This window comes from Argentina silus (assembly GCF_951799395.1).
Source record: "Argentina silus genome assembly, chromosome: 10".
In the NCBI taxonomy this organism is placed as follows: Eukaryota; Metazoa; Chordata; class Actinopteri; order Argentiniformes; family Argentinidae; genus Argentina; species Argentina silus.
Window position 1 is genome coordinate 3,694,271 of NC_139664.1, and position 16,133 is coordinate 3,710,403.

General features: G+C 43.6%; 2 protein-coding genes across 2 annotated transcripts; one reads left to right on the plus strand and one right to left on the minus strand.

Moving 5' to 3' along the window:
* Window positions 1-249: 249 nt before the first annotated feature.
* col28a1b (collagen, type XXVIII, alpha 1b) lies at window positions 250-16,107 on the minus strand (the record flags this gene model as incomplete). Its single annotated transcript, XM_083678916.1, has 34 exons — window positions 250-423; window positions 872-1,154; window positions 2,477-2,661; window positions 3,012-3,566; window positions 3,754-3,790; window positions 3,903-3,938; window positions 4,051-4,131; window positions 4,338-4,406; window positions 4,553-4,621; window positions 4,735-4,803; window positions 4,992-5,060; window positions 5,162-5,230; window positions 5,320-5,388; window positions 5,487-5,555; window positions 5,645-5,716; window positions 5,967-6,035; window positions 6,558-6,629; window positions 7,255-7,323; window positions 7,468-7,536; window positions 7,675-7,743; window positions 7,881-7,949; window positions 8,080-8,148; window positions 8,396-8,464; window positions 8,836-8,904; window positions 9,478-9,531; window positions 12,857-12,901; window positions 13,143-13,187; window positions 13,472-13,498; window positions 13,598-13,642; window positions 13,740-13,793; window positions 13,997-14,056; window positions 14,179-14,199; window positions 15,061-15,626; window positions 15,996-16,107. 34 exons carry the CDS (start codon window positions 16,105-16,107, stop codon window positions 251-253), a joined length of 3,558 nt encoding a protein of 1,185 aa, XP_083535042.1. The 3' UTR covers window position 250.
* Window positions 11,441-13,115, plus strand: LOC310810975 (C-type mannose receptor 2-like). Its single transcript, XM_083678921.1, has one exon. The coding sequence runs from the start codon at window positions 11,581-11,583 to the stop codon at window positions 12,592-12,594; it is 1,014 nt and encodes a 337-aa protein (XP_083535047.1). The 5' UTR covers window positions 11,441-11,580; the 3' UTR covers window positions 12,595-13,115.
* Window positions 16,108-16,133: the final 26 nt, after the last annotated feature.

The following is a 16,133-nucleotide window of genomic DNA, read 5'->3' on the forward strand; positions in this document are numbered from 1 at the left end:
CCTATGCTTATACCTCAGTGTATAGGAGTGGACAAGTGTCCACTTTGGGGAAAAGGATAGAGTGTTGGGACGCAGGATATGTCCATGATTCAAGCCCATGCGTTTGACGTATGCCACCTACTGGTCTGCTGTGTTACTTGCATAGCAATTGACCCACATTTTACCAAGAATATTTCTCCCCCTTATAACAATAACCAAGTAGGCCTGCATTTGTGATTGTTCAGCAAGTCAACCAGTAGCTTTGTGTGTGTTAGACCTTCACACAGGCTTTTCTGCAGCTCTTCTCCGTCTCAAACTGGTTCCTGTTTCCCAGACAGCCTCCGAACCAGAACTGAGCGCAGGCGTTTGCCGCAGCGTCGTAGTACCACTTCACCACATACTCTCTACAGGGACCAGGGTCCAGAATCTGTCCACATCTCTCATCTGGAAACAACAGAGGAATTGAGGAGAGGGCTTCATCTCAGAAAGTGAACTAGCCACTTCAAAAAGTGAAGAGCCACGTCATGAGTCTGTCTATGCTTATAGTCCATGCTCATAATTATATATATATATATATACTGTATATGTGTGTGTGTGTGTGTGTGTGTGTATATATATATATATATACACACACACACACACACACACATACATACATACATACACACACACATATATATATATATAAATAATGTATTAGCATTATGTTTTAGTTATACTGAGGTGTTGATGTTTTGTTGACCCATAATTTTACAGTCTGCTATTCACCAGGTATTTACCTTGAAAGCACATGACAATGGTAAGCGTACAATAACAGATTTTTACATGTTAACAACACTGGTTTATCTGATATTCATTGACACGAAGTAACGATAAAGCAGCCATTTCCTACCTGGTGTAAAAGCATCCTGGGGAAACTGCGGTGGTGGTGGTGGCGGCTGGGGGGTCAGTGGCGTCCTCTCTACGGGTAGGGGTCTCTGTGTGGGGGCCGAGGGACCCGTCACGGCTATACTGTGGGTGGGGTTCTTGGCCTCAGACGGGAGGGGGAACACCGGCAGGCGTTTGAAGGGTTCTCTGTCGAACAACGGCACCCTCAGGGTCTCGGAGGTGTCGGTGTCGCCTGGCTGGGGTCCCGCTGGGATGAAGACTCTGTCTGGTACTCCTGGTGGACCCGGCTGCGGAATAGAAGGATAAAGATCGAATGTAGTAGTCCAGTGCTGCTTGAAAGGTTGGGAACCCTACAGGGATGGTCATTATTTTTGTGTAAAATATTAAAATGAACTTATGAAATCTTTATCTCAACCCCAATTCGTAATTCGTAACCCAAATGTCAGACATTCCAAAGGACAGAAGCTAAAAAATATTATATTATATTTTCATTATTTATTTAACGAAAGTGGTTTATTTAACAAAAACCCAGATTTCATGTGTGCAAAAATACGTGAACCTCTTCAGTCAATAGCTTGTGGCACCTCCATTTTGCCCACTCCTCCTTACAGAACTCAGACAATTGAGTGAGGTTTGAGGGGTGTCTGGCATGCAACTGCCTGCTTCAGGTCCTGCCACAGCATCTCGATTGGATTTAGGTCAGAACTTTGACTTGGCAAAACACAAATCTTCTTTCTCCTGAATTCATGGTTCCCTTAATGATGTGGAGTAGTAAAGATACTACTTGGTACCCATATATACCCACCTGATTCTACTTACCTACTTGATTTAACCAATGCAACTTGGGGTTCACTTATTTTTGCACCTGCACTAATTTCTTTATAATTTAGTTTTTCTACTACACGCATGATTTCCTCGAAACCAACATACGGAATTGATCAATATAGACCTGTTATGTCAGATAAAAAAGACGATGGTTCTGATTAAATAAAAATGTCATGGTAAAAACTAAAAAAAATCGATAATTGCACAAGGGGTTCACATACTTTCAAGCAGCACTGTATGTGTGCACTAAGGGGCAAATACAAACCTGAAATATGTATAGGTGTGATCCAATTGGTCATGAAAATCATTCATTTGGAGATTTGGGTTAAAGTTCTACTTACATTCGCTAATCATCAGTTAGTTAAAGGGATAGTTCACTATTATACAACTTTAGTCAGATGGTTTCTTACCTTGAAAGTAGTCTATGGGCCAGGAGAAACTGTAATCCATGGTTTACAGTGGGAGTGATTAGGGATTACCTCAAAGTAACTTCCAACGAAGTCATAGACTTCATTTGAGGTGATTTGAAAACAAATCTCGATTTTTTTGTTGTTGTTCTACAACAAATTGTTTTTTGTTAGCGGTGGCTAAAGTTAGTAGTGTCTATTTAAACAATTCTGAGCCATGGATTACAATTTCTGAACTATCCCTTTAATAGCGAATACAGTATGCTATGACTGAAGTTATAACCTATGTTATTGCCTTTACACCATATACTCCTCAAACGGGGACCACAGTTTGATGAGAGACCCACTAGGTAGTGCTGGTGTTCTGTTATTCTCACCACCGTTTGTGACCACTTCACGTCTCCAGTAAACGTGGGTGTGTCCGTATCTGTTCTGTCTGGGGTTTCCCGGACGTTCCCGGCGACTCCAGGGGTTCCAGGGGAGTGTCTGGAGCTGGGGATGGAGCTGAACAAAGCCCCATCATTGCTCTCACAGATGTGACTCAGCAGCTTGCTCTCCAGGGCTGGAGGAATCAGCACAGTACAGACAGGACATCACTGACCGGCATCATACTGTACCATTGAAAAGGCATTACAGCAACTCCTCATGCTCTTTGTATTGCCAGTGTAAGTTAATGCAATCAGTCAGCCTTACAGTGCCACCTATGTAGCTACTTGCTATTCAAGTGCATTAAACTGAATGAACACAACACAGTACAGACTATTTGTGTCTTTCTGCATATTTAGATGCCGATATTCTCTTATCATCAACATAGATTACTATCTCCATACACAGTGTGTTGGTTTACCACAGGGAGAGTTACACTACAGCATGGACACCATATTGAATTAGATGCAGCATGTGACAGCTTACCAGGAAGTGTTCTGAAGTCGTCGATAAGGTAGACGTGTTCGTCATCTGGCTCGGAGGCCATCAAGTGGAGTTCCTTCCTGAACTCCTCGTACAGTGGGTCACTCTGGTTCACCACCCCGATGACAAACATCTCGGTGTTACTACTGTGGGCCTCCTCCACAGCCTCCTCCAGCCGCACCGAGTCCCTCACGTCCGCCTGTCCGTCCGTGATGATGATGGCCACCTTCCTCACCCCCGGCCGCGCCGCCCGGAACACCTGATTGGCTTGTTGGATGGCGCTGCCGGTGAAGGTGCCCTCGCCCAGGTAGGTCATGGTACGGACCGCACTCTTGACCTGGTCGCGCGTGGACCGCTGGTGGAGACTGACCACGACCATGTTGATGTGGCTGTAGAGGACCACGCCCACGCGCGTGGTCTCCCTGCTCACGGAGGCGCGGTCGACGAGAGCGTTCACAAAGTCCTTGACCACTTTGAAGTTGTCAGGCCCCACACTCTCGGAACTGTCGATCACAAAGACGAGCTCCAGAGGGCTCTCACGGCACTTCACCCCACAACCTGGGACGAGAGGACGATACATGGTGGATGTACTGTACTATGTTTATATTCGATGTAGAAGATACCATAACATACTTACAGTATATTTACATTATGACACACCACAGTATGTCACAGAATCACTCACAGGGACGGTCAAACCTGGGAACGGTCTCTTCCAAAAAGTACAGTAAGATATATCACTTACCACATATTGATCTGACTATTTTGATGACTTCCTCTCTCTGTGACGAATGATGAAATTACAATTATTAGTGAATCGGTGTATTCTTTGTCAATAATGCTGTTACATATTAGTTGCAGTGATTTGTCCTGATGTGTGATAACTCCACTTACTGTAAGGCCTGCTTCCCCTTTTTGTCCCAGTCTACCCTGTAATTCAGGAAGTAAATCAAGACCAAATATTCACATAAAGGTTTTGTTGTTTTTTTTGTTTTCTTGTTGTTATAGGTAGACTTTGGATTTGAGGAATCGCTCGTAGTACCTGAACTCCAGCTACTCCTGTTTCTCCGGTCTCCCCTTTATCCCCCTTTCTGCCCTGTTCACCAGAAAAGCCTCGGTCCCCCTGCAAGAACAGCAACAATGCATTTTCTACAAACACTGGCAGCAATATCGGTTGGTCAAGCTCAAGAACATTTCCAGGACTATGACAATGTCTAAAACACAGTTCATGCACAATAATCAATCAATCAATAATCAATCTAATATTCCAGTATGAGCGACTAATGATCCAGATATGTCATGATTTCTGTGCATACTGGGGGTCCTTACCTTATCACCCTGTAGTCCCTGTCCTGGGGGGCCCCTGGGGCCTGGGATCCCCTGGAATCCTGACTCCCCCTAAGAATATCAGCATTTTACAGAGCCAGTCAGAACTGAATGGGGCTGGTGAGGCTACAGAAAACCTATGTAATACAGTAATACATCTACAGTAGCTAAAGTCTTTAACATGGTTCACTGAGCAATAACGTGACACAAGTTAGCACCTTTTGTCCTTGAATGCCCTCCCCAGACATTCCTTGAGGACCAGGGGCTCCAAGCTGACCAGCTGATCCCTGCAGAGATGACAGGATCATCTTCATGTCATCAATGATTTCATAGTAGGCAAATGACGCCTCAAATGATGGCTAACTTAATGGCAGTGTTAGTCTAATATATAATTTACGACCTTGGGGCCGATCCGGCCAATTCCTGGTGCTCCAGCTGGCCCTGTTGGGCCTGAAGATCCTCGGTCCCCCTTAACATAAGAAATTGAATTATTAAATCAATGCTACAACATACTGTAGATCTCAACAAAACACAAAGTTATCTGTATGAATATGCTAACCACAACATTGCACAACAAAAATGGTGACCTATCATAATTAAATTTAAATAGCATTTTTGTCCATGTTAAGGTGAGGATTAATGTATCAGTACACGTACTTTAGGACCTTGTAAACCGTTTCCTTCGGGTCCAGCCTCTCCAATTAATCCTGGTATCCCTGCTGGTCCCTAACAGGCATAAGAAAACATCCATTCATAGATTAATAGTGAGCACACATTAATGAATGAAGTATCATTGAGGATAATGACAGCAGAATTAGGATACTCACTGGAGGGCCAGGATGACCTTCCCCTTTACGACCAGGCGGTCCAGTGGGTCCAGGTAGTCCTCTGTCACCCTAACGAGAGCCACACAGGTGTTCAGTGCATGAGTGGAGGAACACTTTAAAACAAATGTATGGATTACAAATGAAAGGAAGGGACTTACCTTGGGTCCAGCTATCCCTATTCCTGGTTCACCAAGAGGTCCAGCAGTGCCAACAGGACCAGAATCCCCCTGTCCGAAACAGAACCACCATGACCATTTCCCACTTTCAAATAACATACTTCAACTTTGATAACCATGTTCTTTCTTAACATACAGTAGGGACTTACCTTGGTACCAGGTATTCCTCGCCCAGGTGGTCCACTTATACCTGCTGGTCCAGCATTTCCTGGTTCTCCCTGAAACAGGAAACACTCTTCAACACAAACCTTCCATCCATGTTTTGGATCAGAACAATATTGAGCATAACTGTTGTGTGTGTGCTTACCTTGGCCCCCATTGGCCCCACAGGTCCCACAGCCCCTGGCTGACCTCTGGAACCCCTGTCCCCTCTGTCCCCCTGGGAACATCACACCGCTTATTTCAGACACTCTGACATAGAGACCTTTGACATATTGAATCACCATGACAACATGGTGGCTAATATTGTGAAGCCAGACTAGTGGGTCTCCAAATATTGCAGCTGTCTGGCACATGAAATCAGTAAACAACTTTGGTATTAGACCAATTAATATATCAAATGTTCTGTCCTGACAGTTGAACTGAGAACATTTCAAGTGGAATGGTTAAATAAGAGTATAGATTTGTACCTTTCCTCCAGGGACACCTTTTCCTGGTGCACCATCAGGTCCCCTAGGCCCTGGTAACCCTATATCACCCTGATATCATTTGAAATTAAAATTGTCAGCATTTTCACAGACTTAAAGGCATAATTATATTTGGTTCCTTACAGTCAAAGGAGTCTATGGACAAGGACAGACATAAATACATCCATAATTTGGTTCTGTTTATCTGGGCACTGTTACTAACAGCTAACTGTTTTTTAATTACTTTTTTATGATTGTAATTTGATTTATATGACTTTGACATGATTCGGGCATGACATTTTAAACATGCTAATATAGGGTCAACTGACAGTGCCCAGATGAACAGAACCAAAGTGTTGATTGAAGTCTGTCCTTGTCCATAGACTCCTTTCAGGGTAAGGAACCAAATTATGTGATTTTGTAATTAAGGTGAACTATCCCTTTAAGGTTCCATTGCACACAGTATAACCATTTACATTATTATTTCTTATTCTGAGAGTGATCTTCAGATACAACACTGTTCACAATAAATGCAATAAAAGTCAGTTGACAGACTGTTATACATGATATTGTACCACCGTTTGGCGTGCCCACCTTCTGTCCCGAGAGACCATCTTCTCCAGAGAGGCCTGGAATACCAGACAACCCCTCAGATCCTGGGTCTCCCTGGAGGATTACATTTACATTACATTTACATTTATGGCATTTAGCAGACGCCTTTATCCAAAGCGACTTACAACAAATACATTTGTTTAAGTAAGTGAATCATCTATCCACCAGTCATCATAAGACAAAGTAATCAATGCTCACACCAGGGGCCATTGGCAGTCACAATGCCAGAAGCTTTTTAAAAAAAAAATATATATATATATTTATAATTAACAGGAGAGAACTTGTACAAGGGAGAAGTGGGGGTGAAGAGGTCTCAAGGGTTGGGGTTAGGGTTAGTACAGGGGGGGTAGTGGGGGTGAAGAGGTCTTTAGGAGGGACTGTTAAGATGTAGCCTGAAGAGATGGGTTTCAGTCTACGGCGGAAGATCGGTAGTGACTCTGCAGTCCTGACAGTGGTGGGAAGCTCATTCCACCAGCGGGGCGCCAGGACGGTGAAAAGCCGTGACCGAGTGGCGCGGCCGCTGCATCCACGTAGAGGCGGCGATGCCAGACGGGCAGCCGAGGTGGAAGAGCGGAGTGATCGTGCAGGGGTTTGGGGGCTAACCATTAGGGATTAGGGTGTTAATTAGTCATAACATTGATACATGTTGAAATACAGTATACTGAAGTATCAAACTCACCTTGGGTCCTGGCTCACCAACACCTCTTTCCCCTGGGGCTCCGGACTCACCTGGGAACCCTTGGTTTCCCTGCAGAAGAAAAGGGACATCCTCTGACATCACATTTACTACTGGGGTGCACAGTGCATATCACTTTCAGAGCTATCGTCTTCATTGTTACTCAGACAGAATGTAGAAAATAGACCCCTTTGATAAATCTGACCTGAGACTTACCTTTTGACCTATCAGTCCCAGACCTGGAGCCCCTCTGGAGCCTGGGGGCCCAAGTGGCCCTTGGTTCCCCTGAGGAGAAAGAACATTTTTACACTATCAGTCAATGTCATGATCTACGAATTCAATGTGAAGCAACAAACGTGAGAACATTATGAACAACAAAATAATCAGACTTGCGGGTCTTGTTCAAGTCTGATCACAATGTACCTTTTCTCCTTGAATGCCCGCCCCAGGGCCCCCGACTGGTCCTTGTAATCCAGGCGGTCCATGATCTCCCTGAGAGAAAAAGTAAGACGTCCCAGTCAGTCCGTTATAGTAATACTACAGCAGTATGGCGTCATTCAGTAGAATATAATCTTGGTCAGGAAGATACGCCATATCTTTCATACTTCAAGACCTCAAAACTGCTTTACCTTGTCACCTTTGACCCCAACACCTACAGGGCCACGCAGACCCCTGGCACCGTCATATCCTCGATCACCCTGAAACGGACCCACAGAACTTAAATCCACATTGAGGCTGCAGATGTTTATCTTCATACAGCTCAGACATGATTGTAATTGAGGTATGTCCAATAGAAAGCATAGGATATTCAGGTCAACATGTGCCTACCTTTTGTCCTGGAAGCCCCTCCCCAGGTGCTCCCAGGTTTCCCTGTGTTCCAGCAGGTCCTGAGGGGCCCTGAAATAAACAGTATTATAAATGTTGTCCGTCTGTTTCAGTATTCACAGTCACGTAACACTGTAGACACCAGCTTTTTTTGTTTAGCATTTAATAATATTTTCTCTATTTAAGTTGTAGTCAATCGCTGCCTGACAGAGGGCAGTGTAACCTAACCGAAGCAAAACCTCTCAATGGGGATCTAGAACCAATGTTTCAGGATGAGGACACTTTATGTTATGAGGACTTGAAGGACACTTCAACTTACTGGCTGTCCTGGCTCTCCTATCCCCATGGGTCCTGTGGGTCCTGGCCTTCCTTGGATCCCCTTGTCCCCCTGAAATAACAATACATTTCTAATCAGCGTTATGTTCTTAACATACAGTACCAGTCAAAAGTTTGGACACACCTTGCCAAGAGTGTGCAAAGCTGTCATCAAAGCAAAAGGTGGCTACTTTGAAGAATCTAAAATATAAAACATATTCTGGTTTGTTTAACACTTTTTTGTTTACTACATAATTCCATATGTGTTCCTTCATAGTTTTGATGTTTTCAATATTAATCTACAATGTAGAAAATAATAAAAATAAAGAAAAACCATTGAATGAGAAGGTGTGTCCAAACGTTTGACTGGTACTGTACATTATACTGTATATACATTGTATATGAAGAGCATGATATCTGGAAGGAGAATGGGTTATTAGGCACCTTTGCACCTGGGAATCCGATACCAATGTCACCTCTTGGTCCGGAAGCACCTGTAACTCCTCTATCTCCCTGTGAAAGAGTTATACAGATATTAATCTGTGAGATTAATGTGAAACATTTAACAAGAGTAGGACACAGTTCCCATTTTACAAAGCTACTTGTGATAATATTCCACCCATGCTTATTGTGAGTGTAAATACAGTACTATACATCGGTGTCAGTGCTTTCCACAGTGCTTTTCACCCACTCTATCCCAGAGATCTAATGTAAAAGAACGGAGCTGTGGAAATGTCAATAAAATGCAAACAAAGGATCCAAATGACCAATAAATCAGTTTGGTGTGTGGCATTTCGGAAAGAATAGAGCAGCTTGTCCCACATTATATTTTCAGCTCCTGCTAATGTCTAGACGTTCTAAAAGTTGCTATAAATCAGTCTTCAACTCAAGGCCCTCCTTGTTTGAGGCCTTGGGTTGGTGCTGAGATATAAAAGATCAGCATCTAAATTGACTCGGTCATCTCCCATGGCCTTTCTGGCAAACCAACACAGCCTGACAACAGAGATGTTGTGTGTATATGTGTTTCCATGTCGGAAAGTGTCATGGCACGGATGCATGTTATTGGCTGAGGCAGAGCATGCGTACTTTGGGACCGGCTTGGCCCTCCAGACCTTGGTCCCCGGGAGGTCCGTTAACTCCCTGTGGAAGAAATGGAAAAGTCAGAAAAAGGTCCAGAAATTATAATATCGTTATCAGTGTGTGTCGTCTCACTATTCGATTCTGGGTTCTGAGATTACAGTATGTGTGTACTTCTTCATTGGTGCCTTGAGTCAAATCATTCATAATGTTTGTAGGTACGATCCAGTATCAAGGCGGTGACAGGTTCTCCTTGTCTAAATGGTTTAAGAGTGGCATCTACTGTATAACCACCTTTTCCCACTGGAATATGATTTTCACTTTGCATAATAAAGGTGGACAGTCAAGGAAATAGAAATTGAACATATTTTACATCTGAAATCATATTTAAATCGTTATAAATTGCATATTTTACTCAACTGTCGAACTTAACTAACACAAAACCCCGCCTGAACCGAGTTACACAGATGGAGAAGAACTCACAACGGCAGTTTCCTTGGATTCTCAGGGCCCGGTCCCAAAACAACAAGGCCACTGACACCCTGCCAATGCTACAGAGGAGGAAGAGTTACGCTGGGCAACCATGACCCAGCACTAATCCCAGGACACAAAGTCTGCTCCTGTAAAAGAATAATATCCTGCAAGCCTGGATTCACAGCCTCAGATACTCACATTATCTTCAGGATTAGGCGTAATCCAAAATTCACATTCCATATGTGCATGGGTGGGAAAACAACAACCTCAACTTCCATTTTCCATGTTTGAGAGTGGAAGGGATGTCTGACCCACGTCCACTGTTACTTTGTCCCTGTGTTATCTACTTTCACACAGTATGTAAAGCATAAACACAAGTACTGTACACATTCAGTATACAGCCATGCACACACAATAATATATGCCATTTAGCTGACACTTTTTCAGTATATATGGTCCCAGCGGGAATCAAACCCACAACCTAAGCGTTGCCAGTGCCATGCTCTACCAACTGAGCCACAGAAGACCATACAGAGGACCATACATGTAGAATACACACACAAAGATGCAGAGGTGTACTTGGATGTCTATGTACACATACAGTATGCCCATACTGTAAGTACACACTTAAAATTACACTAAAAATACTGATACTCTAATACATTATATACACATGCACAGAAGAGCGATACAGTGCTTGACTGAAGCTCATCCAATAGATTTTCAGCTCCAATGCTTAAATGTGTTCCAATTTCACCTATGGTGTTCATTGTGTTTGTCATAATAAAGCTTCTGCTATTCCAGGGGAGGCCGGTGGAGGTAGAAATCGGAGGACGGGCTCATTGCAATGCATGAAATGGAATTAGGAACAGTATCAAGCACACATGTTTGATATCATTCCTTATGCCGTTCCATGCATTACAACGAGCCCGTCCTCCGATTTCTACCTCCACGAGCCTCCCCTGTACTGTTCCCACACCTACAACAACAGAGGGACTCTTTCTACAGACCTTTAATGGGAACAACCCAATGGCATTACAATACAGATCTGCTTGTCCACAGTTGAAGTAAACAGTCAATACGATATGCTGCAGTCAAGGACTATGTGATGCTGAACATCATGTTGGAAATGCAAACAAAAAGTACTCTGCATGATGTCGCTTCTATTTCAGTGTACAACGGGCTCCTCTAGGCCATGTTTGTTTAACCGAGCACCACAGACTACTGACTTTATTCAGGGCACTATTGTGTTACTACAGCTTCATCACAAAGGACTCTTGTATGTTCCTCTGGGTACTTATGGAAAACAGCAACAACTGTTTTGCATTCTACTGTGAAAGACTAATACATCACACAACTTCCCACAGGGGTTTGATTCAGGACGTTTAGTGTGATCTTGTAGAAGCCCAAAGCTCAACAGGTGACAGAGACACAAGGGGACGGGGGAAGACCAGTCTGCAATCATCAGAGATGGACTGGTTTGCTTGTGTGATCCTCCTATGCTCAGGAGTCTGGCCTCTCTGCTCATTTCTCTCCTGTGAGTATCGCTTTGAGGATGAGGAGAAGACCTGGCCTGAAGCCCAGGAATACTGCAGAGAAAACTACGCTGACCTGGCTACCATCGAGAGCGAGGAAGACATGGACAGGCTGGCTCGAACTGTAGGCATCGAAAATACAAGAAAGGTTTGGATAGGACTTTATAATAGCTGGCAGTGGTCTCTGACTGATAACAGTGTTAACAGGGAGGGTGGGACTGAGTATAGAAACTGGCATTGTGGAAAAACCAACAACAAAACCAACAACAAACCCAACAACAAAGACAACAACAAAGACAACAACAAAGCCAACAACAAAAAATGGGATGGTGATTGCACATTCATGAAAGGAGGAAAATGGCATGTTGAAAAATGCAGCAAAAAAAAATTCTTCATTTGCTACAGTGCGTCAAGTAAAGGTTACACCCCAGTGACAGAGAAGGAGAAGACTTGGAAGGCAGCTCAGAGTTACTGCAGAGAGCATCACACAGACCTGGTTAGTGTGAGGAACCAGGATGAGAATGAGAAAATTAAAAATCTTTTGGAAAGTAAAGAATACTGGATTGGCCTGTACAGAGGCTCCTGGAGGTGGTCAGATCAGACAAACCTCTCATTCACAAAATGGCCCCCAGGCAGACCACACAATTCTGGTAGGAAAGTGGACTGTGGTTTGATCATGTTCAAAAATAACAAAAGAACATGGGATGTTAGTGAATACAGTGAAAAACACAGTTTCCTTTGTTACGATGACAAGCTGATCCTGGTCGATGAGAAGAAGACGTGGAGTGAGGCTTTGAATTACTGCAGGGAAAAGCATATGGACCTGGTGTCTGTTAACTCCAGGAGGCTCCAGCACTGGGTCGCTCAGAGGGCCAAAAGGGCCTCCACTCCCTTTGTGTGGCTGGGACTTCGCTACATCTACACCCTGAAATTCTGGTTCTGGGTGAGCGGAGACACCGCCTGTTACCCCAACTGGGCCCCTGGCAATGGAACCGGGACGCGTGGGCTGACAGGGGCCGTGGAGAGAGATGGAGACCAACAGTGGGTTGGCCGACCGGAGACAGAGGAACTCAACTTCATCTGCAGCAAATATGAGGATGACTATGAAGATGACTAGAGCTGGACCCTATTGTGAGTCATGTGTATTTTGACCTCAGGTCCCAATAGCACCCAAATATTCATTCTATTTGCAGAGGGTATCTTCGTAGTACTGCGCTTGTTGTCAAACATTATATTTTTTCCATTAACATTTAAATGATGAACAGTGAATGATGTTGGTTGTGTTGTGTTGCGTTGGAAACATTAGTTTTAAACAGTCGTGGCATAAATTGTATGTTTTAAAAATGGTCAAATAAAGTAAATCAATCAATCAAAGTTACCTGCTCGCCTCTGGATCCTCGTAGTCCTGGGGGTCCCCCAGGGCCCTGTAAAATGACATCATGACTGAGTTTGTCCACACAGCTCACTGTATTGATTGACCCATATTAATTGTCATGGTATAATCTTGCTGAGCCAACTTGTCTTTGAGGTGCAAAGTGGAAATAAGTCCTGGACTTTATTGTCTAATATTCTCAATGATTGTATTCATGTACTCGTGTATATTTGTGTAATATGTGTGCTTTGTTTTAAAATGTTAAAATAAAATAAAATAAAAAATGAACTTACTTCATCTCCTTTTTCTCCCGGCGTGCCACAGTCACCTCTCTCCCCCTGAAATACAGCACAAGTTCAACCCAAACATTTAATTGAATACATGCTAAGTTAGTTCATATTTGGTTAGTGGGGATGTTAAAAAACACTTTGTCTCTTGAGGTGAGAGGAGTCTGTTATCAGAGCTATATATCAGAGATATACTGGTGAGTGGTCAGAATAGTGTTGAAATGGCCTCTTTAAGAATGACTGAACAAGCCAACTAGGCAATAGACAACATGTATTCAAATACAAAATTGTTATATTCTAAAAATGTGTGAAATGTTGTACTGTAAATGTCCCACCTTATCACCTTTAAAACCTGGTCTGCCCTATAAGGAAGGAGAAATATCAGTATCAGTAAACCATGAAAGTCTGGAAACAAAATGGCCGCAGAAAACAATTGCACCAAAACGAATGACACAGTATACCTCAAGCCCTTCGCTTCCGGGGCGGCCGCTGCCTCCAACTTCTCCCTGGTAGAATTCAGACATTATTATACAGTATGAGATTGTGGTAAATCAATGAGATCATTATGATGGAAAAATAAAGTAATCTTCTTTTAACACTTACCCTTGGACCCTTTGAACCAGGTGGTCCCTCATATCCTGGTTCCCCCTTTTTACCCTGGATGAAACATAGAGTTATTCATAGCTAGGGCCTGGTTTGAATTTACTATATCAAAACATGTGTTGCACGTGATGAGTGTATTCTGTGCGTTTTATCAAGTGTTTGTACGTCTTTATCAGGTGTCTTTCATATACGTACATATGACAGATACTATATGTGATACTAGTGTACTATACATGGCATTTTGATTAAGCACTCACTTGGTTTCCAGGAGGGCCTCTCTCTCCTCTCTCACACAAACACACTTTGGGCTGTGGACACTGATACAGTAAATAAATAAAAATAATTATTTACATATGTAAATACATATGTACTAGATGTCTAGTGTCATCATTGTTCTTCTGTTGTGCATTTCATGTCATCATTATTGTGCCGTACTTACCCCTTCAAGCGCAATGGTAGCCTGGGTGGAAAACAATACAAGACGATTTGTGAGTATTTGAACTTAATTTCTCTATTTCAGCAATTCAAATGCCACAATTGACTGAGTATTACTACCTGGGCAGGCCTACACTGGCAATGGTATAGCCAGTAAAGTCACTAGAAGAGAACCTTAGAGAACCTTAACATTGATGAGCCCCTTTCAGTCAATGTGTGATGGCTAAATCAGTTCTTTAATAGGTCCCCTGTAAATGATGAATACGAATGAGAAACATTATGCAGTTTTGGAGAACAGTACAACCAATGCTACTGTCTGTCAGCAGCCAGGTCCTGACCTCTTGTCGACTCCAGACATTTCTGTGTGTTTATGGAAAATGCATATCAGGGGAAGAATTTGCCACAGGGACACAATTCTGCCATTGAGGTTTGAACCCTCGCTCAGGACAGAGTAGATGGGGACATGACAGACACAACCAGTATGGAGGAGAATGAGCTGTTGGATAGCAATGCTCGGTCACAATTCTGTTTGGATGTATCCATCTCTATGGATGTCGTAAAGAATGGAAGAGACACTCGAACTCTTTTCTTACCATGTTTAATAACACTAACCCTAACCCTAACTCTAACCCTAACCCTTAGGGACCACGGTGTGAACAGTGAAAGACGTGTGAAGGTAACCTAGTTGGGTTGCTTTCACTTGATCTCCTCACTACCAAGTATGGATATGACTGAGAACATTGAGGACTCTCAAATGATCAGTTAGATTGAAAAACCTCACAAAACTAAAATACTCTTATAAGAGAGTATCACACAAAGAGGTACTGATTTTAACCAATAATCTTGAGTTAAAGTGTGGGATGATTCCCCCCCCCCGACCACTCACCATCTCTTTCAGCAGCTTCTCCTCCAGCTGGGGGTCAGTGAGGCTGTGGACGAACTGCTGGGGCGGCCCACTGGCGATGGCCCGCAGCTTGGCACTGTTCTGGCTCTGTCGTGCCAGGTCCGATAACCCCACGGCGAAGAGCCTGATGCCACGGCCTTTTGCCTCCGCTGCCGCGCCGACAACATCAGGGTTCCGGGGATGGTCGGCCCCGTCGGTCATGAGCACCGCTACTCTGACGGTATCCTCCAGGGTCTCCTGGATGAATAGCTGGGTGGCGTTGGTGATAGCATAGCTGGAGTAAGTGCCATGGCCGATGTAGGTCATAGAGCTGACTTTACTGTGAAACACGTCCAGGTCCTGCCAGGTGGAGAAGCTGTGGTCTATGGACACAGAGCTGCTGTACTGCAGAGCAGCCATCCGCACCTTCAGGGTCCAGCCGGACACCTGGAGCATGGCGAGGCGGGTGCTGAAACGCAGAACAAAGGACTTCTGCTTCTCAAAAAGGAAGGTTTTGGCGCTCTCCGAGCTGTCCAGGATGAAGGACACCTCCATGGAGCAAGACAGATCTGTGAGAGAAATACAGTACATGTATTTAGACACATAATAATAAATGGAACACAGACGTATTGTCAAAAGTGATGGAACATTTATACTACATTTATGAAAAATGCAATCTTCTGTGAAGGGCAGATGTAACGTTTTCCACTTGTGAGGTGATACATATGTCGCATTTTGTTGTTACAATGAACCAGAGCTTAGCAGGCCTGCTGTGTCATCGGGGATGTCAAATAAAACATTCACTAGCAGTCGTCTAACTAAAACCTGTGTAATTAAAAATAAATGCAGTAAATGCACTGAACTTGTTTTGATAGCGCCCTGGCACAGCGTAACGTTTCTAGCATCAGAACTGTACAGTATGCGGATACTTGATTTACCATTGCCTGCATCTCTAAGGATTCCGTTCTTGTGTCCTTTTCTTCTTCTCTGGCCTCTGGTCTCATGTAGAAGAGTCAACAGTAAAAAGAACAATACCAGCCCTTTCCCCATGGTGCTTTGCATCAACATTTCCACCC

What these genes read in the sequence shown, in the direction of transcription:
- LOC310810975 (XM_083678921.1), top strand. Translation starts at nt 11,581, where the DNA reads ATGGACAGGCTGGCTCGAACTGTAGGCATCGAAAATACAAGAAAGGTT.